We start from the raw sequence: 25,844 nt of genomic DNA, 5'->3' as shown, positions 1-25,844 counted from the left end.
CAAAAGGATTAGTGGGGTTATGCAGTTTTACTGGGAGATAATCCCTGACCCAAAGGGCCCTATTTTTATTAGATGTGGGGTATACAGTAAGATCCAGGCTCTGTGGAGGTCATTTAAGTTCTCCCTTGGCTAAATAATAAAGAGCAGTCCTCTTCAGGTTCAGGCTTTGTCTTTTGCTCTTTGTCTAAAATGTCATTATTAATAAATAAGAAGAGTTTTTTTGGAAGAAGTCATTTACCTTTATTAAAACATTCAAACACCAGCATAAAGACCACTTTACTCATTAAACACTAGAAAGACCATGGCCGTCAATTTGACCATTTTCACATCTGTACTAACTTTGCTGAATTAAAAGATACACTACTGCAGGTCCCTGACTTTTCCTAAAAGTGTCTCTTCTCATTTAAAATGTTGTTTTAACAAATTTTACAAAAGATTAAGAAAATATGATCAACTTTATCAAGAAAGATTGAGGACAGTCATTTTGACTGCATGGATGTTGAATAGTTGAGTTAAACCAGGCTGAGGAGTTTTTCGGTTGCGATCAGTCAGGATAGATGTGTCGCTCTGTGGTGCTGATCACAGGTAAGTTTGTACGACAATTACAGGGAACCAAACTAAGGCCAACCTTACACAAGGGGACTCTGCTAAAACTTTTTAAAGACTTTAAAAAGACTAACCAACACCCTCTTATGCCTAAAGACAATTTGTCAGCGAGTCGCTGAGTTTTTAGCCTTAGATTTTGCAAAGACTGTGGGGTCACTAACTACATGATTAGAAGAAGATTCCTTTTGAGGAAAAAAAACAAAAACAAAAGCAAAGCAACTATGCAAGTTATTGCAAATCTGAAGAACTATCCTCGACACACTTTAGACTAGAAGTACCATATGAGATCATGGGTTGGCTCACCACACAAACAAACTGATCGGCTTTTACTTTGAAAAAAAACAGTGGAGGTTTACCATACCTGTCATGTCAACAAGGACTGCATTCACAGAAATGATACAAACACACAGCTGCAGAGATCTGACCACAGCTCTGAGTAGAAAAGTTTTTCCATCTCTTAAGTTCTTTGCAGACATTCAGCAGCTTCAGACTGAAATACACTTGACTTGAAAAGTTAACTGTTTAAACGCGCTTATGCAAAACAGTGGGTTGTGGATGGCGGTTGCATCACTGAAACCACAATTTGCATAAGGCCAGACTAAAGACTTACCACAATATCAAACATGTCTGATACTGTCATAAGAACAAGACTGAGCAAAGACTGTCCTACAACTGCTCTGATTGAGTTTGACCACCTTACACCCGACTGAGATCATGGGGGTGCTCTGCAAATTTAGAAAGACTCTCAGGATTTTGCTGACTTTGTAATTTCGTCTGCAACTTTGAAATCCCATGAAAGTCGTAAAGCCAGCATAGAACATCACCTCTATTCAAATGATAGGAACAGTCACCTCAGAAAAAACCAAGACAGTCTGGCTTTAGATAGAACATTATTACTGAGACCCTGGAAGATAACAATATAGGCAAGTTGATATTCCAAAGAAACGATCAGAATTTAGTTGACAAAATTGAGTAAAATGACACATATGGATGTACAGACAGGGCTTAGGGGTTGTTGAGTATTTGTCACATTTTTTTGCTGCTTTTTTGCTACTTTTGTATCCTGATCCACCAACCAAGAACCACTGCTTTAGGAAAGTATAAAGTGACCACTGACATAGCTCAGCATAGTTGTACATAAAACCAAATAACAGCTTCCTTTCCCTGCCTTAAACCTACCAGAAGCTCTAAATTCCTATACTCTACATTTAATATTATCTTTGTGTAAAAACCCAGTCTAAAGGTCCCATTTTGAAAGTTTTAGTTTTAGTTTTAGTTATTTTGTGGCATCAGTCCAAGAGTACTAAAAGGTTCTTGTGTATTCTGTTAAATCATAGCTGGTGAAGAAACATTTTCAAACATTTCTTCTTAATTAACAAAACCACAGAAGTGCATAACCACAGTGTGAGCAACAGTACTTACTCATCACTTCTTGTATGAGTAACAATATAACTCAAGTCTCTCGTCTCAATAGTCTCAAATATCTCAAGGCAAGGTGTACCTTACAGAAAAAAATACAATACAGTATTAATGAAAGTATATAGCTGACTCTTGCAGGAGGTGATACGCCCTTTTTCAACTAGTTGCTATTGGACTTTGTAATGGGTTGTAAAGCCATGCCCACAGCATTGGCTGGGCCGCTGAAAACCCAGGGAATGGGCTGTCTGCAGTTGTGAATAAATGATTATATCAGTGTGTGTTTGTTAGATCAGTAGCACTGGTGAACAGTTATCTCATTATGGAGCTATAAGCTGTGTCAAGCATTGGGTTCTGATGTTCAAATGACTTATTTAAGCCACTTCTTAACCCCTTTTCATCACTGTTTCATCACATTTTTTAAAACCTTTGCCAGATTTGACCATAGGTTGCCTCTTCTAACCCTTTTTGCTACATTTTTAACCCATTTTTAATTCTTTAGCTGCCCATTTTGCCACTTATTTTGCCATTTTTAACCAATTTGCCATTTGTTGCCTCTGTAACCCATTGTTGCTACTTTCAATCATTTTTTGCCATATTTTAACAGCTTTTCACCATTTTCTTTACTAATTTTGCTTCCTTTTACCCCCCCACTTTTTTTTTTTTACCTTTTTGTATTCTTTTTACCACTCTTTTTTCTGCAATTTTTTCCCCATTTTTGCCACCCTCTACCCATTTTTTTTTTTGCCATCTTTTAACTGCTTTTCACCATTTTCTGCCCACTTTTACCCCTTTTGCCTTTCCTGACCCAATTTTGCCACCTGTCTCCAGTATTGCTCCTGTGAACTCATTTTGCCTCTTTCCACCTACTGTTGCCACCTATAACCCATTTTCACCACCTTTTAACTGCCTTTCACCTCTCTCTGACCATTTTTACCTTTTTTGCTTTCTTGACCCATTTTTACCACCTTTATCACACTATTGCCTCTGTGAACTCATTTTGGACTCTTTTTTTAGCCCCTTTTCTGTCAAATTTTGCCACTTTCAACCCATTTAGGTCAATTTTCACCTTTTTTGCTTCTTCACACGTATTGTTTTTTCTTTAAAGGATTAAAGTTCCTTGTAATTTATTCTCTGGCATCCCAACATTTGTGCACATCATGGCTTAGCAACAAAGTCTGACATTACTTTTCAAATGGTTTAGTTAAATGTGCCCATCCACATTGTTAACATTACAAATAAAAAGTTGATTCTGTTTAAAAAAAAATGTAGCTTAAGAATAAAGAAGGTTCATATTCTCACACTTTGAATGCATGGCAGAGTTATAAACAGCTGAAAACATGGCCTTTTGGTGGCACTTCTCTATGCAGACATCATTTCTTGCCCCCCAAAGGGTGTTCTGCACTGATGCAAAGAACCTATGGTGAATTTCTTGTGCAGCGTTCAAGTTTTAACATTCCAAAGAAAGTTCAAGACATATCTGGACAAAATACTTGGGAAATTGGAAAGCAAACATCACTGATTAAATCAAATCATGATAAAGTGCTGTTAAGGCATTTTCTCCAAGACAGTTTGAGAAGGGCTTTAGCTGCAGCTACAAAAGTGTCTCTGTATTGTTTTGTTTTCCCTTTAGGAGCAACAAACCGACAGCCACAGTGAAGAAGCTGAAACTGATGGGAAGATGGGAAGAGAGATGTCTAGGTTGACTTGTGCAGCCTGCTGCTACTATAAGTGGAAAAAAATGAATGGATGGATGGATTTTATCCAGATTCTTTTCCTTGCTTAATGTTTTTTTGCTGTAGCTGTAACATATCCCAGGATAGCTTATTGTGGAGGGACAAGCCGGGTGTATTGATAGACACCCATGTCTGTTTTTCATCTGAGGTCACGTGATCACTTGAGGTCGTTAGCAGGTCGGCAGGTGTATAGTCTCTGTGATCTGACGGTCTGGCTGAGTTGTCTAGTGTGTGCGTTTAGAGGATTAAAGATAAAAAATTGTTTGAAATTGTCCTCATGTCTGTTGTCTCCCACTTTACAAAATTGTTTAAGATTTGAAAATTATCTAGTGTGTGGCCGGCCTTAGTTACAGCTGCAGAGCAGAAAGAGCCTCCGGGCTTTTCTCCCTCTCCTCTTCTCCACTGTGATTTTAAACAGGGTCTGGATGTGAAAGCAGAGAGTCAAAGATATTTGTGTTGCTAATACAATCTAAAGTTTATGCACAGACATATAGAAAGCACAGGCAACAAGTGTGTATTTAAGCGCTCTGCTTTGGCTCCATTGCGACGTCCCAGCTTGTGTTTACGTGAGCCACCACTTTTACACGAGCAACCACTGCACCAGCTTTTTACTAAAGTCACAGCACACTTCGTCGACAGTAATATGAAGCACTCCTCTAAAATGCACATATTTAAACTTGCATTTTATGATGTATTATTATTATTATTATTATTATTATTTAAAATCAGGAGATATTATTAGGCTATTCATTTCTGTGTTGCTTTTTGTTTTGCTTTTTTAAGTTTTGTCTTTTTTTCTCTCATGTCAAATACGTCACAGGCTAAACCAAACACTTGCTGGAACTGACTAAAAGCTGCACTATTGATAGTTTAAAAATTAAATAATAAACTAGGGAAACCTAGGATTATAAATCTGAGACTTTATGTTCCTTTTTTATCCATGAACCAAACCTGTACCATCTGTGACCCCTGTGAACCGTTACACCCCTACTAATGAGGTTAATTGGTTAATTGGCAACAGACCAGTAACATGACTGGGTATAAAAAGAACATTTTAGAGAGGCAGAATATCCTCAAAGTAAAGATGGTAGGAGGTTCACCAATCTGTAAAAATCTGTAACTTAAAATGTGGAACAACTTCACAAAAATGTTCCTCAAGGTAAAATTGTGAAGACTGTAAATATCCCATATCAACAGAACATAATATCATTAAAACATTCAGAAAATCTGGAGTAATCTTTGTGTAAAAGGCAGTGATAATGTTGACAGTTATTTCTGATTTGTTTCATGTGTTAGTTTGTAGATTAAAAAGTTTTTAGATTTAGTCACATTTTAGTCATTTCTGCTTTTTTAGTATTAGTCAATGAAAACCCAAAATCATTTTAGTCTAGTTTTTGTCTTTATATTTCAGTCTGAACTTTTAGTCCTTTTGCCTAAATCTGGTCCCAAATTATGATAGTGTGTTTTATGCACTCTGCCAAACCTGGGGTCCCTGCTTTCTACAGCTGAGATGAAGAGTAGACACAGATACATTACATCTTGACAGATTTATCCACAGTGGAAAAATATCATGGATTTTAACTGCCCGACAAAAACTAAACTGCATTTCAGTCTTGTCTTAGTCATCTTGACCAAAACTAAACTTACTTTAAGGCAGTCTTAGTCATCAAAGACCTTTTTCTGGCTAATCTTAGTCTAGTCTCTCTACTGGAAAAAGGCTGTTGATGAACATTTTTAGTCAAAGTTATAGCTGACAAAGTTAACCCTGGTGCAAGACAAAGCTGAAGGTCAGTACTGTATGCTTGTGATCTTCAGGCCTTCAGGCAGCACTGCAGAAAAAACAGGCATGGTTCTGTACTGGAAATCACTGCATGGGCTCGGGGACACTTCCAGAAAACAATGTCTTTGGCACAGTTCACCGTGCCATCTGCAATGTAAATAAAAGCTGTATCATGCAAAAAGAAGAAGTTATAACACAATACAGGAACATGATACATCACCATGTGATGTGAGCCACATAAACTAGTGAAATGTAATTGTTTTGTCCTTCATAACTTGGATTTTGAGATGTGCTGCTTTTTTTTTAACTTTTGACAGGAAGCCCTTCATCTTCTCTGCTTAGGCAAAATGGAAAACTGTTCTGTGGTCAGCTAAATCAAAATTTCCTCTTGTGGACTAAAGAGGAGAGGGGCCATCTTGTCCCTAGAGCACAGTTAAAAAGCCTGCATCTCTGAGGGTATGGGGTTGCATTAGTGCTTATGGCGTGGTCAGCTCATACAACTGGAAAGGCACCATCAATGCTGAAAAATAGTTCAATCAGCAGAGACTAGTGACTGATTTGAAGATAAAAGTTTACTTAACATGGATGTGTTTGTGAATTATTGTCAGTCTGGTTAGCACTTGAACTCCACAATGACATTTTGTGATCGAAGGGGGTCTGCCCAGCAGTGATATGATAGGCTAACAGTGAGAGAGTGGAGCAGAGCTATTGGATAGGTGTGACCATGCGATGTGAACAGCTGATCATGGCGTGACTACGGGAGAGCAGGAGTGAGGGAGGGAGTGAAATAGTGCAAGAATGAACTATGAAACCATTGTGGAGAATACAGTCTTCCTGACCAGGGACGAAGCTAGGGATTTTGGGCCCCCAGAAAGAATATTACACAGAGCCCCCTGTAACTGGATAGCCAAGCAACAAATGATGCACCGTTTTTACAAATATCTATCCATTTACATGCATTTGGAACTATAATTTCTGGATTTTTGAGCAATATTTTGACAATAGTTAAAGTAAATTTACTTGTGTTACTTCATAGAGCTGGACTTTACCATTTTGAGGAAGGAGCAGGGGCCCCCTAGCATTTTCACCGCTCTATTTGATACAAATTTCTGTCTGTTTACCAATTCATTTAGTTGCTTTTGATTTAATACTAACACTAATTACTAAGAAAAAAAATAAAAACCCCACTTTTCATTGCAGGTTTTCCAAGGGCCCCTCCCTACCATGGATCCGAGTAATCAGTATGCCGATGTTTCCCATACATTCATTTATTTGTGGTAGACCGCCACCAATAAATTAGGTCCGCCACAAATAGATCCTGGCGCCACCTGTTCGCCCTTGCTCTGTGAATGTTGCATGTCGTTACAACTCCGGTACGGTAGGTGGCGGTATGCATCGCCTCTGCCAATAAAACCAAAGAAGAAGACGGGCTTCTTAACGCACTTGGTCGAGGGAGACGAGACGAAGGTAAGTAACGTTATCATAAAGACCTCTTGGTACAAATATGTGGGCAAACAAGTCCAGAAGTCCAAACAGTTCGAACTTATCATGTTATATTAACATGTCTCTATATTAATGTAGCTGGAAGCTCAACATGTGCATAGACATTAACTCACGCTGTTCGAAGTGTTAGCCAACAGGCTAACCACTGAAGGAGTGAGCTGCTGCCGCCAGTTGGCGGCGCTGTGCACAGAGTGGTTCTGCTCGTTAGTTATTAACCCTGACAAGGATGTTCACTTATTCACACAGATGAGTATTGAAAAGTATTTTAATATATTAAATATTTTATATTTAATAAATATTAATGCTTTTCAACTATGAATAGGGTGAGAACATCACTTTGAGAAGCAAAACTATCTTTCACATTTTTTTACTGGTGCAGTTTTGACAACGTTATTATCTTTTCAATTAATCCTTAGGTGAAAACAGACCTCCTCAATCACCTGCAAGGAGAACACCTGGCCGTCTGCTTGAAAATATCCATAAATGGACCTGATCCTGAGGACTTCCCATATGGAAAGGCTTTGGAATATTTTTTTAGGAAGCCCTGACAAAGGGTGCAAACTCTGCAGGAACAAAACTTAACAAAATTGTTACTTCTTTTGATTTCAGTTACCTACTTCATTTATTCAACCTAATTTCTTATTTATTTGTGTAATCTATTGTATTTTTTATTTAAATGTATTTATTTTAAGTTAAGCTTATTTGGTGTTTGTTTAAACTTTTACATTAAATGAAGGTTTTATATTCAAATCCAAATCAGACTCCTTTTTCAGGCGCAACCCCCCCCCCCCCCCCCAAACCCAGGACCCCCCTGTCCTGTGGGAAACACTGTATACCCATGTTCCTAACTGAACATATGCTTTAGAAAGAGGTATTAGAGCAACATATGCTCCCATCCAGACGTCTCATGACAAACATGGCTCTGTCCCTACTTTTTTGAGATGTCTTGCTGCCATCAAATTCAAAAGTGAGCTTATATTTTTCATGAAGTTATAAAATGTCTCAACATCTATTGCAAATAAAATATGAGTTTGTGAGATTTGGAAATTGATCCATTCTATTTCTATTTACATTTTAAACAGCGTCCAAACTTTTTTGGAGTTGTAAATGTAGTGGGTGTTTATGTGCAGGATGTTTTTGCTTTATTTTATGATAACAGCTGCTCTTAAACCATGCTAAGAGTTAACATCCTGGGCATAGATGTAAAGTAGCCTGTTTTACTCTAGGGTTATATCATTACCTTTTCCTTTTATCTCCAGACTGCTGCAGCAAGTTTTAATTATAAATCCTCATCATAAAAATGTCTCTGATTACTTTTCTGCCTTTACAGTATTTGATAACCATCTTTAATACAGAATATTCACTGTGGGCAGTTCCCAGCTGTATGTCAACCACTGCGGTGTTTAACACAGCATAATGAATCCATTCAATTTATAAAAGTATGGGGTGTGAAAGTGCTGGCACTCTGTAATTTCAGCATACATCTGCCAGCTTGAAGTTCAATTACAGAACGTGTCACTAGCAAAGACCTGAATCAGTTCAAAGCTCTCCAGAGGTTATAACTCAGGTAAGAGTTTCCTGAATGAAGTAGACACTGGAGTGTGGGTAAATGGCTTTAGAAGAAAATTTCTCATCTCTGTGAGATGAACTACAGCAGATTAAAGTGTTCTTGGGGGGCTGAGATGAAAAGGTAAGGGCAGGGTTAAAGTTTTCTGCGGAGATGCTGTTTCACTTTCTGTCCACATTTCCAGAAAAACAAGCTTCTTCTTCTTCCAGATAAAATGGAGAAGAAATGAAGCCAAGTATGATGACAGATAAACTTATCTTGGTTTCAGTATCCTTCCTGAGAAAAAGTAACAAGTGAATAGGAGTTTGTTCCTTTTTAGTTTTCTGTTGAAAGATCCTCCAGGAAATTTTCGGGAATTTCAATTTTATAGCGCTGAATGAGCACTGGTGTTATCAAACGGAAGTACGCACCCACACATACGCGCACTCACTGGCGCATACTCTCTTGAGCCTTATAACTTAAAGTTTCCCTCAAAACTTCACACACTCACAGCGCTGATCAGCCCCCCGCTCAGAAGCAGCAGCATGGCTCTGACCAACAAGTGGTGGATTTTGTGCGCCGTTTCGCTCTCTTGTCTCATCCATTCTGGGTCTTGCAGACGACACAGGGAAGGTAAGATGAATGAAAAAGTTTAACATGTGCTTGTTTTAAATTTTACCAAAGTTTTCTCGTGTTCAAAGTTCGCTTAGGCTGATGAATGGCGAGGAAATGAAAAGTTTCCACCGCTACACCCGTGCGTAAAGCTGAACTCAGCCAAAGTCAGTCTTCTCTAAGCTGCAGTCCACTTGGTGTGATTTAGATTTCATGTAAACTTTGCCATCTTGTTTTCTTTGATCTGTCATTCCTGTGATTTTCACAGTTCTCTCGCTTCTGGTTTTATGTGGTTTCATTCTGTGTAGACGAACTTTTAGACGCAAAACTGCGCGTAAAAATGCTTTTTTAAACTTTTAAATTAGACACTTGGTGGTGAAGTTTTGCTCTTAGGCGTCAGACACATCTAAAACACGATCTAATACACAGCGCTCTGTAACAACACAACAGTTAACGCACCACTGAGTTTGTTTTGTTGTGCTGGAATCCAGTTTAAGTCCTTATTAGAGCAGGAGGGAGTTGTGGCGTCAGACAGGGCCAAAGTCCACTCCAACAGCAGTTCTCACACGGGCCAAGACCCACACCTGAACCGCTTTTCACCCCCTCCTGTCCTGTCATGTCGCAACCGCACTCTCGCAGGCGGTAATGAGGCTGTTGGGATTGGATGTCAGATAGTCAGCAAGCGGAGAAAGGTCTGAGAAGAGGCAGCTCTGAGGAGAAATTGTAATAGTGCTCTTCTCCTCCTTTCCTGAGAGCAAACAGAGCCGGGATGACTTCACTAATGAAAGCTTGCAGTTCAGAGGAAAGTCCAAAAAGGTCTTTGAGAGTGTGGCAGGTCAGATATTGGCTGAAAGCAGCGGGGAGGTTCAGTGATGAAATAAAACATTCATTGTCAATGCCAGGCTTCTCTTATCTCTAAGTGGCATGCATCCACTTCTTTGCTTGACTTCCCCTCATGGACATTTAGAGCCTGTGTGTGATGTTTGTACTAAAACATGACGGCTGGAAACCATATGTCCAGAGTGTTATCTATCTATTTCATACTTTCCTGACATTTCCACAGAGGCTTCCATATATGATGGTGTTTGTCTATGTCTGTGTACCACTATCTTGTCTGTAGTAATGGGTCTCGTGCCACCAGAAATCATGTGACAAGGGGACGTGTTGTCATGTCAGATACAGCCTGTTTTGGTGGATATATATGGATTTATTTTGGAGACTGACACTTTTGGCCTCTCATTATGATGTGCAAGCCTCTCAGTAAGACAACATGGAAGTGTCAATGTGTTAGGGCTGGGTTATACAGACCTAAAATCACATTTTGATTCTTCTTAGCTGAATGGTGATACACAGTATAAACCTCAATCATAGCCTGAGCATTGAAAGCCATTTAGTTACTGAAGGAGGTGCTAAAATAACTCATTGCTTTGGTAACCAAATCACATTTTACTTTTACATTCATCCAGGTTTTTATGTTCATTCTGGGCTCTGATAGATTCACTTTTGACTGTTTGATCTCACACTATAGGGCTACCATGTGACATTTGTTAATAGCCCATTGTTTTTTAGCTGTTCAGTTGTTTTAAAAGCACAAAAACCAGACCAGATTTCTGAAGTGAAAACTTTGGATGTTCCAGTGCGGCAGATGAAACCCACTAAATGTTGTCATGACGATTTACCAAATAGGGACACTTAAGGCCATGGCGCATTGAGTCTGGTTTTTTTTTTTTTTCGTCCAGCTTTTTGTACATTTAAAAGGAAAATAGATGTTGCTCTTATCATGTTTGCACAGTTACACTGAGATTTTTGCCTGCAAAATTTTCTTTGGAACAGGTTGGATTTTTCCACAGAAACCTCACTTTCAACACCGTAGTTTGCCGGTGTACAATGTGGATATCAGCCATGGAAATAAAACAGAAAAAGGCGTAAGTATGATTTTAGCCTACTCACAGGTCATAACAGAGACTGAATTAAAAAGTTCTTCTATCTCTTCAGTTTGACTCAGTGCTATTACGCATTAGCGGGGGCTGTATGAAGCCCCCTGTCAGGATGGATGGATCCAGAGGTATTTAAAAGAGTGACAGAGCCACAGGTTCACAGTACGAACAATTTTACACATTCTACTCATTTTAGTTGTGAAGGCAAATAAAAACGCATTGGACTCAGTGTGCAAGGTCTGAGTGTGTGATGTTTTTCAGATTACGGATCTGAAAGAAACATCCGAAAATCTCCCCACGCCATCCTGGAGCAGATTTTACTGCCTTGTTTTTCATGATTTAGAAGCTTAATTTATAAACTTAAAGATGTTTCATTAGACTGAAATTTGACCCGATGGTTCATAATGCAGTGGCCTGTCATACAAAACAAACTAAAATGCACATTTATTATCACTTTACAGGGTCTGTAAGTGCTCAGTTGTTTTACTGCAGTTTTGTTGTATTGCTCTTATCTTTAGAAAAACATGAGAAGATCAAAAAATTTTCTTTCAAACCTTGGAGAAATGGACATTTTTGTACACTAAAGTATTAACTTTAGAGAATGCAGGACATGATTGGTATAAATTGTTGTGCATTCTATAGATATGCTTGGATTTAACCTATTTAAGCTTTTCTTTTATCAAGGTTTTTATATTCTTTCAATCTTTCTCTACCTGAGCAGTCCACATATTTTACATTTTAGATGCTCCTGTTTAAAGTAAACCATTTGCTGAAATATATTGATGTTTCAAATTCGCAAATCCATTTAGCCTTTTGACTGGAGCCCTTGAGGGCAAACATGCTGATTATTCAAATATTCCTGTATGATAATGAAGCCTCAAGGCAGTTTTCATAAACACATTAATGTAGATAATAAACTGTGCATTGACCAAAGATGCCTTCGTACCAATCATAGGTAAATACAGAGACTAGTTAAGCTACTCAGAGCTGGCCTTTTATTCAGGTTTCATCCATTGAGGAACATTAGCTTTTAGCATTTGCATTTCATTTCAGTGCTGTTGAGCAGAAAACAATGGGGCTCCCTAAGCCTCTTTGAAACCTAGCACCAGTATAAATGTAACACGACCTTGCTAGCTTCACTAATCGTGTCGCAGAGGCGTAAACATTGTGTCTCATTAATTTGCGGAGAAATTTAATTAGATGCTCACTTGCTGTTTGAAGTGGTCCTTTTATTAGCGAGCCTTGGGCCATAGATAGAGGGGAAGCTGTGGAGTGTGTGCCATCTTAATTAGCAGTTGCAATGAGGAGAAAGCTTCAGAATAGTATTCTCCTAAACTGTCACTAAAAACCATTTGAGTCCATTAGATCAATACACCTCTAAATGGATGGTGTAGACATTCCACCGCCTTTGTAATTAGATGTTTCCTAATGCTTTCTGCATCACTATAAAGGCCTTTGGGTTTTTAATGAGATAATATCTGCTTGGTTTAAACATGACTCCCCAACTTGAAGGAGAAGTTTCACAGCAGCAGCTTCCTCTTGACGTTCCACCAGTTTTCTTACCAAGAAAATCAATGATCAAACAGTGTGAAATTCTTCCTGAATGATGCAGTTTTAACCAAGTCATGGCGCTCCTTTAAGTCAATAGTCAGAAGGATATTTCCTGCTTACATCAGGAGAGCTTTTTCACGACAGAATGATTTGTTTCTTCAGGGCCTCTGCCAGGAAATTCTCTTTCTCCTTCCAAACAAGTAAAAATCAATGAACTATAGTAAAACACCAAACAATCATCTTTTCTTGGACCTGCCTGAATTTTTGTGCCTAAATGAAATAAAGTTGGGGCAGTAGATTATTTCTCTGCACCAGAAGCCAAAGATTTTGGTCTCAGTGAAACAAAAGTACATCTATGAAACTATGAAAGAAGTCAGTGATGCTGTTCAAAGGCGCTGACATTGCTCTCAGCATCAGATGAAATGCCACTGACATGACTAATGGTATTCTTGACTATTTGTTTTGTTTGTTTGTATTTTTTAATCTGTGCAACTCTGTTAGCTGTAGCATAAATTGCCCTTAAAATATTGCCTGAATCTTAATGTGACACAGCTTAAACTATATGGACAAAAGTATTCAGCCACACCTGTTACTTATTGAATTCAGGTTTTTCAGTCAGACCTGTTGCCACAGGTTTGTAGAATAAAGCACCTAGTAGGGCTGAACAATTTACAAAAAAAAAAAGTTATTGCAATTTTTTCCCCCCAATATTGCTATTGTGATTTAATGTCATTATTCTTAGGCCAATCTTATGATTTTTTTTGACAAATTCAAGCAAAAAATAATTCCATAAATAAGACCATGTGCATTGAAAACAATGAAATTATTTCAGAAGCAATTAATGCATAGTAGCATGAATCTGAATATGGGGGTGCAACAAGCTTTATGCTGTATAGGAGGAGGCTGGGGTGGAGGAGGTGAGGCTGGCTACCAGCTGATAACAGCTGGCATTTTTATGTCACTCATTTTGATTCAGAAAAACATACATAAAACACAAAAAGGAGTGTTTTTGTAAACCCTTATAAGAATTGACACTTGAATAGTTGCATAATGTGCATAAAATCTGTGCTGCTGCAAAAAATAAGATTTAACTGGTATTTTGACACATTTCAAGTTAAAGAAATATTGCAACTTCTGTGATTTGTAAATTGCAGCAGGCCAAATTGCAATTTAATCTCATTTGTGATTAATTGCCCAGCCCTAGCAACAAGCCATGCAGTCCCCAAACATTTTTGATACAACATGGGTCGGTCTGAAGAACTCAATGACTTAAAGTGTTGCACTGTGTTGGATGCCACCTTTGCCATTATTCATTTGTGAAATTTAATCCCTGCTGGATATTCCACAGTCAACTGTAAGTGATATCAGAAGTGGAAGCGTTTAGGAACAACATCAACTCAGCCATGAAGCAGAAGACTGTGTAAAAGAGTTTTGAACTCCCACTGGCATTATTGTAAGCACAAGAACTGTGCGGTGGGAGCTTCATGGAATGGGTTTCCATGGCTGAGCAGCTGTATACAAGCCTCACATCACCAAGTCCAATGCCAAGCTTTGGACTGAGTGGTGTAAAGCACACTGACACTGGACTTAGAAGCAGTGGAAACAGGTTCTGTGTAGTGACGAATCACACTTCTCTGTTTGGCAGTCAGATGGGCGAGTCTGGGTTTGGCAGATGCTGAGAGAACGTTACCTGTCTGACTGCATTGTTCTAACTGTGAAGTTTGGTGGAGGAGGGATAATGGTATGGGGCTGTTTTTCAGGATTTGGGCTAGACCCCTTTTCTCCAGTGACGGTCAGCCTTAATGCTTTAGCATACCAAGACATTTTGAGCAATACTATGCTTCCAACTTTGTGGCAACAGTCTGGGGAAAGCCCTTTTCTGTTCCAACATAACTGTGCCCCAGTGCACAAAGCAAGGACTGTAAAGAAATGGTTTGATGAGTGCAGTGTGGAAGAACTTGACTGACCCACACAGAGTCCCTACCTTAACCCCATTGAACCCCACTGTGAGTTGGGCCTTCTTGTCCAGCATCAGTGCCTGACCTCATAAATGCTTTTCAGCAGTGGTTCTCGACTGGTTGGGCACTGGGACCCACCACCACCTCCCAATGAGACTCCGTGACCCAAATTTAAAAAAGATTTTTTTTTTTTTTTTTTGGAAAACATGATTGAACAAAGAGACAGGACAAACCAAAGTGTTCGAAACACTCAAAATCCACTCCCTTGTCCTGAGACAGCGTGGAATTTTTGGTAAATTTTTTGAAGAAGTTCATGATTATCTTGGGAAAATTAGTTTTCTCAAGAAATAAGATGAACAAGTTGAAATCTTTAGAAAAAGGGAGCTAGAGACTGAAATATACCTGTTTTAACAGAAAAAAGAAGTTAATTAGTTCCAAGCTACTCCTTTGCAAACCACTGGAAAGAGATCCACATCCACTTTTGGCTCCTGACCCATCAGTGGAGAACCACTGCTCTACAGAATGAATGGGCACAAATTCCCACAGAAACACTTAAAAATTTTAAGGAAAGCCTTCTTTAAAGAGTAAAAGGGGGGCTTACGCCTTGTTCAGATCAAAGAGTTGCAACACAACGGTTTAGAGTGTAGCTGGCGAGAGTCGAAGCAGACTGATCTTAGCCGTTGTAGCTCAGTCATACCATTCATTTTGGAAATGATAACATCTGTCTTTTTTCATTGTTCATAACAATTACTGTCATCACCATTGTAGCGTGGCGGTGAAATTTCACGGGACATATAAACACAAAAATGCTTTGCTAGCTCAGTCTTGTTATAACGTAGATATCCGCTGAGAATAATCAATTTTCCGTGGACAAATGTAGGTCCCGCAGCCTGGAAATTCTCATGGATTATGTTATAAAGTGCTGCATGTCCTTCTTATGAGTGCAGCTGGAGAGCCTTTTCAACAATACTTCTGTTTTACACTTTTAAATACATTTTCTCTTAGTGCTTGGAAAAAATATTAAAATTATTTCCAAGAAGCATTAAAGTTTGAAAAGGGAAAATAGAAATTTTGTTTTGAAAGGCTCTCCTTTTTCCCTTTTCAAGCTGCACTTATACAGTAAGGTTTATGCATCCTCTGCCTTTTAGAGAACTTTTCAGTCCCAGAAATAAATCTAATTGAATACAAACTGAATCTGTTTGAAACTCCAGGTAAACCTCTCAACCCTTACTGTGTTTTGGAACAAATTAAAACAGTGATTGTGACTTGTTTCTGTGAGTCATAAAACCAGAAAGAAAACACACAATCTTTCCCTCAGCAGATCTATAAATATGGTCAGAAATTAGAGCTTTCAGAGCAGCTCTTTAGTCGTCTTTCTCATCATTACTGCCTTGAACATTACCACGAATTTTGACATGTGACATTGTTTTGAGATGGAAAAACAGACTCCCGTAGTTGAATATTGCCTCGTATTGACATCCCAAGCTTGTTTCCAGTGCAGCATCACTGTTCCCTTAGGCTAATGGGCCTGCTGTCTCGTTATCTTGTGTTTTTCTCTTTGTCTTTTCTACCCTGTGTCTCATTAAATTACAGTGACAGTACAGTGTATATCCTGATACCCCTGATACAGAATAAGTGCACTGGTACTGTACTGAATAAGGATGCCCCCAAGCTGCGTAGGAGCCATGAACTCATTATGACTCTCCTCCTCATTATGTAATGTGAATGACTGTGAACAACTTGTGATTTTATGCAACTTAAACAATTACAGAGTGCTTCAGAGTTCAAAAGTCCAGACTGAATCATCTGCTGCTGAGTATGAAATAAAACTTATCATGGTTTGTGACATGACAGATGCAGAGCTTGTGTGGTGCGGCAGTGTTTTCATGGTGTGAGTGGGTGTAGCGAGACAAAGACAGGAATATGAGGCCTGCAGATGTAGTCGGCGGACTCTCAGATATTTTCTGAACAATGCAGAGTTAACAATAGACTGTGCCTCATTTCCACATGTTATCCTAATTATAATATAGCACACAGATGCTCAACCCGAAGACTTTGATCCAGGAAAATTGGTCCTGATTGTACAACCTCTGAATCAGTTTATAGTTGAAGATAAAGAGCTGATTCCATAGCAGTAGGGTGGAGATCCTGTGTGAGTAAGCGCCCATTCACTCGAGGCTGACACCACAGTTGAGATGACAAATGTGGTTGTTGGTGCATGAGCGATAGGTTAATCTGCATGTCCTATGCATGGTCGCCTGAACAAAGCATACATCTCTGGATTTACTCATAGACGGTGACTCCATCTCTGGGTTGTTTCTACTCTAACCTGTTTTTATGGTTAAGTTGAAGCAGCAGCAGTGTAGCTTGACAAATCTGGGCAGGTCAAGGGAATGCATGGTTCAAAAACCGATAACCAAGATTTTTTTTTAACCTAGAAAGTGAAAGCTTTACGCCTGACCCCACCTCATTTTGAGACAAACACACCCATTGGTGTCCTGGCAATGCGGGCACATGTTTATTAAACAGCCTAAACAGTCGGTGTAAAAATGACAACTGCATTAGGTGGAAAAGTAAAAGGACATCTGTCCTGTGACTAAGATGCATGCGGTTAGCAGGCTTAAAGGTTGAATTCCGATATCAAATTAGATGGCACAAGATTTACGAGTCAGTCAAACCGGTTATGTATCATTTCTTTTAAATATAGGCCTGAGATCCTTGTCAAATGCTCCTGTAAAACAGCCTCCTTCCACTATTAGCCTCACTTAATAGCTGTTACCTTCCTACCTGAGCTTTCCACAGCACTTTGCTGGCCGTAAAAATCAAAAGCTTAGCGTTTAGCATGTGGGAGAGTATTTTAAAGTTGTATGTAGTAAAGAGGGAAATAATCGATAATGCATAGTATCGTGATATTTTGCGTGGCGATATAACGTATCATTAACCCAGCACGCCAGATGGATGTGTTTCACACATCCATCTGGTTAACCCTTAGAACTCCAGCAGCATGGATCCGTGCCGGGGGCACTCCCCTTTGTAAATTGCTTAATAACTTTGGAACCGCAAGTCATAGGCACTACCTTGTTTTTCCCTGTGATAGCTCTGTGTTGTACCTTTTCATATATGTGCTTCATGTACTCGTAGCTCTTACAGAACATTTTCTAGAGAGCCCAGAACTTGGCTAAGTTCCTGGGGTCTCTAAAGACAGAGTTGTCGTATACAGCAAGAAGTGACACAGTTTAGAAAAACGTAAATAACTTTTGAACCATACGTTGTACAGACTTACTCTTTTTTCTAATGAAAGCTGACTTTCTTGCCGTTCGTTTGCTGCCCTCGATGTCTCCGTAGCCCTTAAGGACACTGTTCTAGCGAACCCGAAACTTCTGTGAATTTCCGGGGTCTTTCAAGATTAAATCCACTGTGTTAGTTCTGGTAATAAGCGTCTTTTGTCCATTTTTAATCCATTTTCGATATTATATCTTGGCTTTATTCTGTGGATTCCGCCATATTTGTTGAGGGCAATGCTAGAGAAGCTAGAGTAAAGCATTGTGGGAGTTGTAGTCGACTAGTTGCTTCTCTACTGTTTCAAGGAACGGCACAAATGTATCTAACTGCAAAAATAGCGCATGGACTTTTGTTGTATATATGTGGATATTTTCAAAACCATTTGTCACAGAATGTTTATTTTTTCACTATTTTGTCCCCAAGAAATGGGAGAACAAGTCAGTGCAAAGAAAATGCTCTGTCCCTATCGTTTACTGTGTGTTATCAATGAAAATCTTTGGGTTTCAAATTCCAATTTGTTTTTTTTATTTTGTCTTTAGAGACCTATAACTTTTTCAAAATTCAAGTGACACTACTGTAGTAGATATATTCTTAAAGCCCAGGTTGTCCTGAAAAAAAGATGTATAGAGCTTGACTGTGCACCACAGGGTTGATGTTTTACAAGCTTTTTAAGACAAAAGCCCAGACGAGACATGATAGTGAAAAAAATAGCTGTGAGCTCTAAGGGTTAACCTTCCATAGATGTTGTTTGGGACAGGGCAGAGCCTTTGAAAAAAAAAACTCGAAGGGTGATTGGATGAACATTCTGTCTGTTACATCTTTACGGGCCAATCAGAGCAACAAAACACTTGACGTAGCCGCTAACAAGCTGCGCCCCTGCCGAAGGAGTAAACTCCATAGAGAGCGGCATAACGCAAACCATGGCGACTGTAGACATGTCAGTACACGACTTCTGTCGTTTTTGAAAAGAAAACAACTTATGCTTTAGGAGCATCCACGCTAATCTCTTCCACCATAATTGCACCGGCCTTTTGTCGCTGATTGTATACGTTACAACTCTGCCATGCCTGAAAGTACTGCCCCTCAATGCTGACTGGTCCCGTCACTTTCTAACCGGGCCCAAATGGTTCAGATGGGAGCTTTGCAAGGAAGAAACACAGAAACCGGTGAATCCATCTGCTTTGCAAGGTTATCATGTTGTATCTTCCGCCAAGAATTGATTTTTTTCAAATTAATATGAGCGGAGGTCTGTGATACTGTATAAGTACAATCAGTTACTTTTCTGTCCACTTGATGATGCTGTTTTGTCCTGACCTTGTCCAGTGAGGCTGGCAGAGGTGACGGTCATACAGCAGGAGAAAGTTAGTACAACCAATTTGGCAGCACCAGGGAGAAGACATTAGGAATGCAAGCAGGGCAGGAACAACGTGGACATGACACATGGGGTGCCGCATGAAAATAAAACACTGCAGTAACATGATAAAAATGAAGGCTAGGCCAATGCTGAATCAGATAAACAGTCGAAAAAGTGCTATAGATAGCAATGTATCGCAATATATGGTATTGTAGTACTCTCTGTATTGCAAAATGTTTAAAATCACAATAATATCGTATTGTGGCATAAGTATGGTGATAATATCGTATCAAGGGGCCACTAGTGATTCTTACCCCTAGTATAGGCTGTGGAGGGTTCTACTCATGTATAACAGCTCCTCTAAAGTGACTAGGAACCACATTAAGCACGATATTAACCCTCTGAGAGCAATGTTGTCATATACAACAAGAAGGTGAAAAAAGTTAAAATAGCTTTTGCACCATACATCGTAGCCTCTTACTTTTAGTCAACTTGAAGCTAGAGCATTGGGCGATTGGCTCACTGAGCCCCTTTGGGATGTGGTGGAACAGGAGATTCATGTCAATTGATGTGCAGGTGACAAATCTGCAGCAACTGTGTGATGCTATCAATTCAATATGGACAAAAATCTCGGAAGAATGTTTCCAACACCTTGTTGAAACTATGCCACGAAGATTTAAGGCAGCTCTGAAGGTAAAAGGGGGTCCAATCTGGCCTAGCAAACTGTATCTAATAAAGTGCCGGTGAATGTATTACCAAAGCAATGAGTAACAACACTCAGCACGGGAATGTGGATGTTATCCTGTAAATAGGATTGAGGACTGGTGGTGTTAGCACTGCTTAAGTTCACCACATTCTGTAAACCAACTCTCTCTATCATCCAGTTTTAAATAAGTTAATCTGGAGTTTTCTGGGTGTTCTCTTGGCTTTAAACTAGTCTAAAAAACACAGCTTTTATTTGTGTTTAATTGGATAGACATTACTAGAGTCTTCCTAATTTTCCTAACTGTATCATCCTGGCCCCACATTTCCTTTTTGGCTGTAGCAGATTTGTTTTGATGTCTGCTGCTCTTTTGTCTGATATTCCTCTGATACTACAGATTGTGCAGATGAAAGCAGATGGCAGAATTTAAAAACTATTTTAGTAAACTTGGATGGTGGGTTTGTTTGTCTTGTGCATTGCCTCCTGTGTTGCCTTTGTAACTCCTGTATTCTCTGTTTTTAAGTTTTTGCTTCATTATTGCAGCAGCACAAAACAGACCAGAGTCTTAAGCTCAGACCTGCATGCATGCACAGCGTGTTGTTTCTTAAAGAGCAGTGTTTTAGACATGGAAGTCTGCAGTGAGGGATGCACTGTTACTGTGTTTACAGGAACTTTTAATCTCTTTATGTTGCCACATAATTGGATAAATATTTCACATGTTGCACAGGGGTCAGTGGCCCCACAAAAACACTATTAGAGATATGGTGCCTTGTTATTCTTCCCTGACTGACTGATACTGGCACTGGTCAGATACTGGTGTCTGAGTCTGGGAAGTTTAGGAACAGGGCTCAACTGACCACATGGATAAGGCTGTGTTAGTTTTCCTGTATGAGTTGTGTTTGTGATAGTTGTAAGGTTTGTTTAAGGAGGAGAGTTCAGGAAGTGATGTGGCTTACAGGATACTGAACTACGAGAGATAATGGCAATCATGAGTCACGGGAATGGAGAAATGTTCAGATACTGAAAATAGAAATGAAAATGGAGTTTTTTTTTTTTTTTTTTTTAATAGTTCTCTCAGTATGTTATTTAAAATATAGAGGTATGATATCTCAGAACTGGCTTATGATTGGCTAACCACCACCTATTTGGAGGACTGGATTCAATTTTTAGACATGAATAATTCAAATCCAAACCTTCTGAAGGTTACATGTAGGGTGTCACAGGGTTCAGTACTTGGACCCCGGACTAGGGCTGGGCGATTATGGCAAAAATCAAAATCATGATTAATTGAACTTTTACTTGATTATGATAAATGAATGATTATTCCACCCCAGCCTCTGACTCTGTTTGTTCTGTAAATATTTGTAAAATTTTAAGATAAACAACTGAAAGGAACAGGCTAGGATTAACAATTTATGGTTATTTAGTGAAACATTTGAAATCAAAACACACATCAATTGAAATGAAATGTTTTTTGTAAAAAGTCAGATTTTACCAAGAAAAGAGGAAAAAATTGAAATAATTGACACAACAGGTTTACGTTGGTTAGAGGCTCTAAATTTCGGTTTCGATTAATTTTCGATTAATTGCCTACCCCAGACTGTCCACAGAATTGTTTGAGCTCCTAAAACAAGTGAATGGGCCCTCCCCAGTTGTGATTTATTGATATCAGTGCAGGTGGGTTGGATCAGTAGTGTTGGTGTTAGCAACCAGGCTAACAGTAACCTCACTTTGGAGCTGAAAGCTGAGTGATGTTCAAATTACTTTTGCACCCCTTTTCATCATTGTTTCCACTTGTTTTGCCACATTTGTTTCCACATTAAAGCAACTATTGCCATTTTTTGCTTCTTTCAAAGTCTTTCCAGTGCTTTAGTCATCATTTTTGGCTTTTTTTTTTGCCACTTTTGATCTATTTTTGACACTTTCTAACTGCTTTTCACCTTTTTTGGCCCACTTTTGCCACTTCTTTCCATTCTTAACCAATATTTGCTGCAATGACCCATTTTTTCTCTAAACTCATGTTTGCTACTCTTTAACCACTTTTCACCACTTTTTCAGCTATTTTGGCTGAGTTTTACTAATTTTTGCTACTTTTTAACAGTTTTTCACCATTTTTGGCAAATTTTTTCAACTTTTTCCCCTTTTTTATGCCATATATGCTTTATTTCTGAATTTTTCCTATTCTAACCTCATAAATACTACTCTTTAACCACTTTTTACCACTTATTTCACCATTTTTTAATTTATTTTTTTGCCAATTTTAACAAACTTTGCCGCTTTTCACCATTTTTGGCCCATTTTGCCAATTTTTCCTTTCTAACTCATACTTGCCTTAACACAATTTTTGGCTTTGACCTAGTTTACCTCTTCTAACCTTATATATGCTATTCTTGCCACTTTTTAACCATGTTTAACCACTTTTTTCTGCCTTTTTCAACCCAGTTTTAACCCATTTGTGCCACTTTTTAACAGTTTTCCAAAGGTTTTGGCCCATTTTTGCCACTTTTTGTCCTTCTTAACACATACTTGCTGCTTTACCCAGTTTTTGCCTCTTCTAACCTCATATTTGCCATTTTTGCCACACTTTTACCACTTCTCACCACTTATTTCTGCCAAACTTTGCCACATTTTAAACTACTTTTAATTATTTCTACCAACCTATTTTTGATTTTTTTACATTTTCCTTTTTAAACCATACTGTATATGCTGGATAACCATGTTGCCTCTTTTAACCTCTTTTTGCCACTTTTTTAACACTTTTTTATTACCACATGTCTGACATTATTTTCTAAATGTTTAGTCAGTGTGCCAATCCACATGGTTAATATTAAAAATAGAAAGGTAATTCTATTTTAAAGAAAAGGACTTTAGATTTTGAAAATGCTATTTGTACTACAGCATAATCAAATAAACTGAGGGGTAGAGGGAGGTAGGTTTAAAGCTCTAGCTTCATCCTGTTTTGTTTGTTGTGACTGAACAGAAATACATTTAATTCATTCTTACAGGAATAGTCCAGACAGACGGATGGATGGATGGATGGATGGATGGATGGACAGGCGACCTAAAAAGATAAAGCCTCCGGTCCTGGCTATCACTTGCACAGAGACATAGAAAAGCCAAATATAGCATAAAGGCTGAAGAACGTCAGCTGAATATGTCTTGATATCCAGCACAAAGCTCCTTCCACCCATCAGGGTGTGCAGACTAATTGTGAGCTCTGCACTCAACCGTGGCAGCTACTGTCAGCGGAGAGAACAAAAGGTTTTGGAAAGTAAAGAAAGAGGTGAACTAAGTCTGAACTTGTTGAAGGTGTGCTCAAAGAAAGTGTGATGAAAGAGTGATCATTTAGGTTTAACTTCGTGCCAGTTCAGACAAGGTGGGAGTGGACGGCAGCTTGTTTATCACGGCTCTGTGTAGACTGTCATTGAAGTTTGCTCCAGATTGAGGTCATCTGTTGACAGTGGCAGAAAAAAGACTGAAATGAGGTATGAAATCAAACACGCTGAGGTTGATTTAAATAATGAAGAGTACCTGAAGATGGTGACAGCTCTGAAGGGGAAACAGGTGGTTGGATGTTGTGTTTGGAACCAGTTTTGCTTTCAGTTCTACAGTTTCTGGGAATCTGTACGGCTTCAAAGAGACAAGTTTCAAGTTGAATGCTGTCCCATCAAATTAGTTAGATATGGCACCATCATTTTCCTGAATGCATTTTTTATTACCTCCGCCAAGGAGGTTATGTGATCGGGTGGGTTTGTTCGTTTGTTAGTTTGTTAGCAACATAACTCAAAAAGTCATGGATGGATTTTCATGAAATTTTCAGGAAATGTCAGAAATGGCATAAGGAAGAACTCATTAGATTTTTGGACCGATCCAGATCAGCGTCTGGATCCAGGAATTTTTTTAAAGGATTCTGTACTATTGAGAGATAGGGCTAATGGTGGAGGTCTGTGCTGTAACCACTTTACACCAGGAGATGGCGGACATGAGTAACTTCAATCCCAGCAGCATTTTTTGGGTGTGTTTCTATTCAAAGTTTTGGAGTTTATAGAGTTTGAAAGACACGCCCGGTTGAGGAGACGAGTCAGAGCATAACAGAGAGAAAGACAGCGAATTGTAGTGAGAATTCTCACAATGCTGGGAGGAATAGAGGATTATTCACCCGCTGCCATGACTTTCAGTTGTCTGGTGACACCATGGGTGAGATTGTCAGTGCATCTGTTGGCACCGGCAGGCAATGCTTCTGCCATGACAGTCCACCCGTACGAAGCCAATACTTTGCCTCACCGTGTCTTCACCCCTCCAGGGAGGGAGTAATCAGCGAATTAGATTTTGGGAGTGATCTGGATCACCGTCTGGTTCCAAGAATGTTTTTAAAGGATTCTTCACTTTTTGGAGATAGGGCTAATGGCAGAGGTTTGCGCTCTCTGAGTGCTTTTCTAGTTATTATTTGCAGCCATCTCTTGTATTATAACTACCTCAACTAAAAAAACCTTATAACAAAAGTGTTAAGCAAAATATGTTAGTTCAAAGATGCTGATAACTTCAACTATGTAGTTTTCAAAATTTTCTTTTTTTTAATTTTTAAACATAAATAGTGTATCTGGCTGATGAATCATAATGTCCTTTTCTATTTTCAGGGCCTGTTTCCCCTTTGCAGTTTTGCACCATGCCATTTTTGCAATATTTGTAGCACTTTTAACAATTTTTGAGGCTTTTTGACACTTTTTGCCATTTTTTGCCATTCTTTCACCTCTTTTCACCACTTTTCCTGCAAAGTTTGGTCCCTTTGTACCACTTTAACCCCTTTTTACAACCTTGCTTGGCCATTTTGCAACTTTTTTGCCATTCTTAAGCTATTTTTACTAATTTTAACCAATTTATTGCCACCTTTTGCCTTTTTTGCCACTCTTTAACCCCTTTCCATTACTTTACTCTGCCATTAACACAACATTTTTTTGCCACTTTTAACCCATTTTTGATACTTTATGCCCCTTTTTTCCCCATTTTTTTTTGCCAGTCTTTCACCCCTTTTCACTTCTTTCCCAGGCCCTTTTTGCAATATTTTTGGCACTTTGAACCCTTTTTGAGACCTCCTGCCCTTCTTTAATGTCTTTTCCCCACTTTTCCAGCACCAATTTTGCATCTTTGTGCAACTCCACAACCTATTTTTGCCATTGTTCCCCCCATTTTGCCATTTTCTAACACCTTTTCGCCACTTAATCCAGACACTTTTGCCACATTTTTGTCTTAACCCAATTATTTAATTGTTTATTTCATATGATAAGGCCTACTCTGAATGGCTGACAAGTGACAAGCCATTCTTGGTGAATCGGTTTCAAAATTATTTGTTTTTGGGGTGGATTTAACAGATGCAGATGTTTAAAGCCAAAAGATACCCTAAACCATAACATCTTCTCCTCCTCACATTTCTGAATTTTATGATCTCCTTGGGTCCTGACAGGAAGCTTCGGGGGGCCTGATATGGTCCTCGGGCCTCCGGTTGATGATCAATGTTCTAGATCAAAGAAGAGCTAAACTGCACTGTTCCTATGAAATGCTATGATAGCCATTCTGTCTCAGATTAAAGAGCATCGGCAGTGATACAGTAGACATTAACAGTGGCTACTAGTGGTGGGAGGCTGCCATTCACTTCATTTAGCTCATTTGACTAGAACTGTGGGCCTGAACTGATAAAAATATGTTGATAATTAGTTTAATGGCCTTGGAATCCTGGTGCTGACTACAAAGGCTTGAACACAGATTGAAGTGATGTTTCTGGTGTAATTGTTCGACTGGAACTCTGCAGGACTCTCGTCTGTTTTCCTCTCTTTTATCTTTGTGTGCTTGAAGCAGACTGAAA

The 25,844-nt window shown here is 39.0% G+C and overlaps 1 protein-coding gene across 1 annotated transcript in view; it reads left to right on the top strand.

The window, feature by feature from the left end:
* Window positions 1-9,061: 9,061 nt before the first annotated feature.
* The window catches only part of tfpia (tissue factor pathway inhibitor a), a 75,191-nt gene continuing 58,408 nt past the window's right edge, over window positions 9,062-25,844 (top strand). Inside the window, exon 1 of the mRNA XM_041807417.1 lies at window positions 9,062-9,220. Coding sequence (XP_041663351.1) covers window positions 9,133-9,220 — 88 coding nt within the window. The 5' untranslated portion in view covers window positions 9,062-9,132. The remainder of the gene's footprint in view (window positions 9,221-25,844) is intronic.

The sequence above is a fragment of the Cheilinus undulatus genome, linkage group 15 (assembly GCF_018320785.1).
Source record: "Cheilinus undulatus linkage group 15, ASM1832078v1, whole genome shotgun sequence".
Taxonomy (NCBI): Eukaryota; Metazoa; Chordata; class Actinopteri; order Labriformes; family Labridae; genus Cheilinus; species Cheilinus undulatus.
Note: the sequence above shows the minus strand (reverse complement) of the source record. Positions and strands in the feature narration are given on the sequence as shown.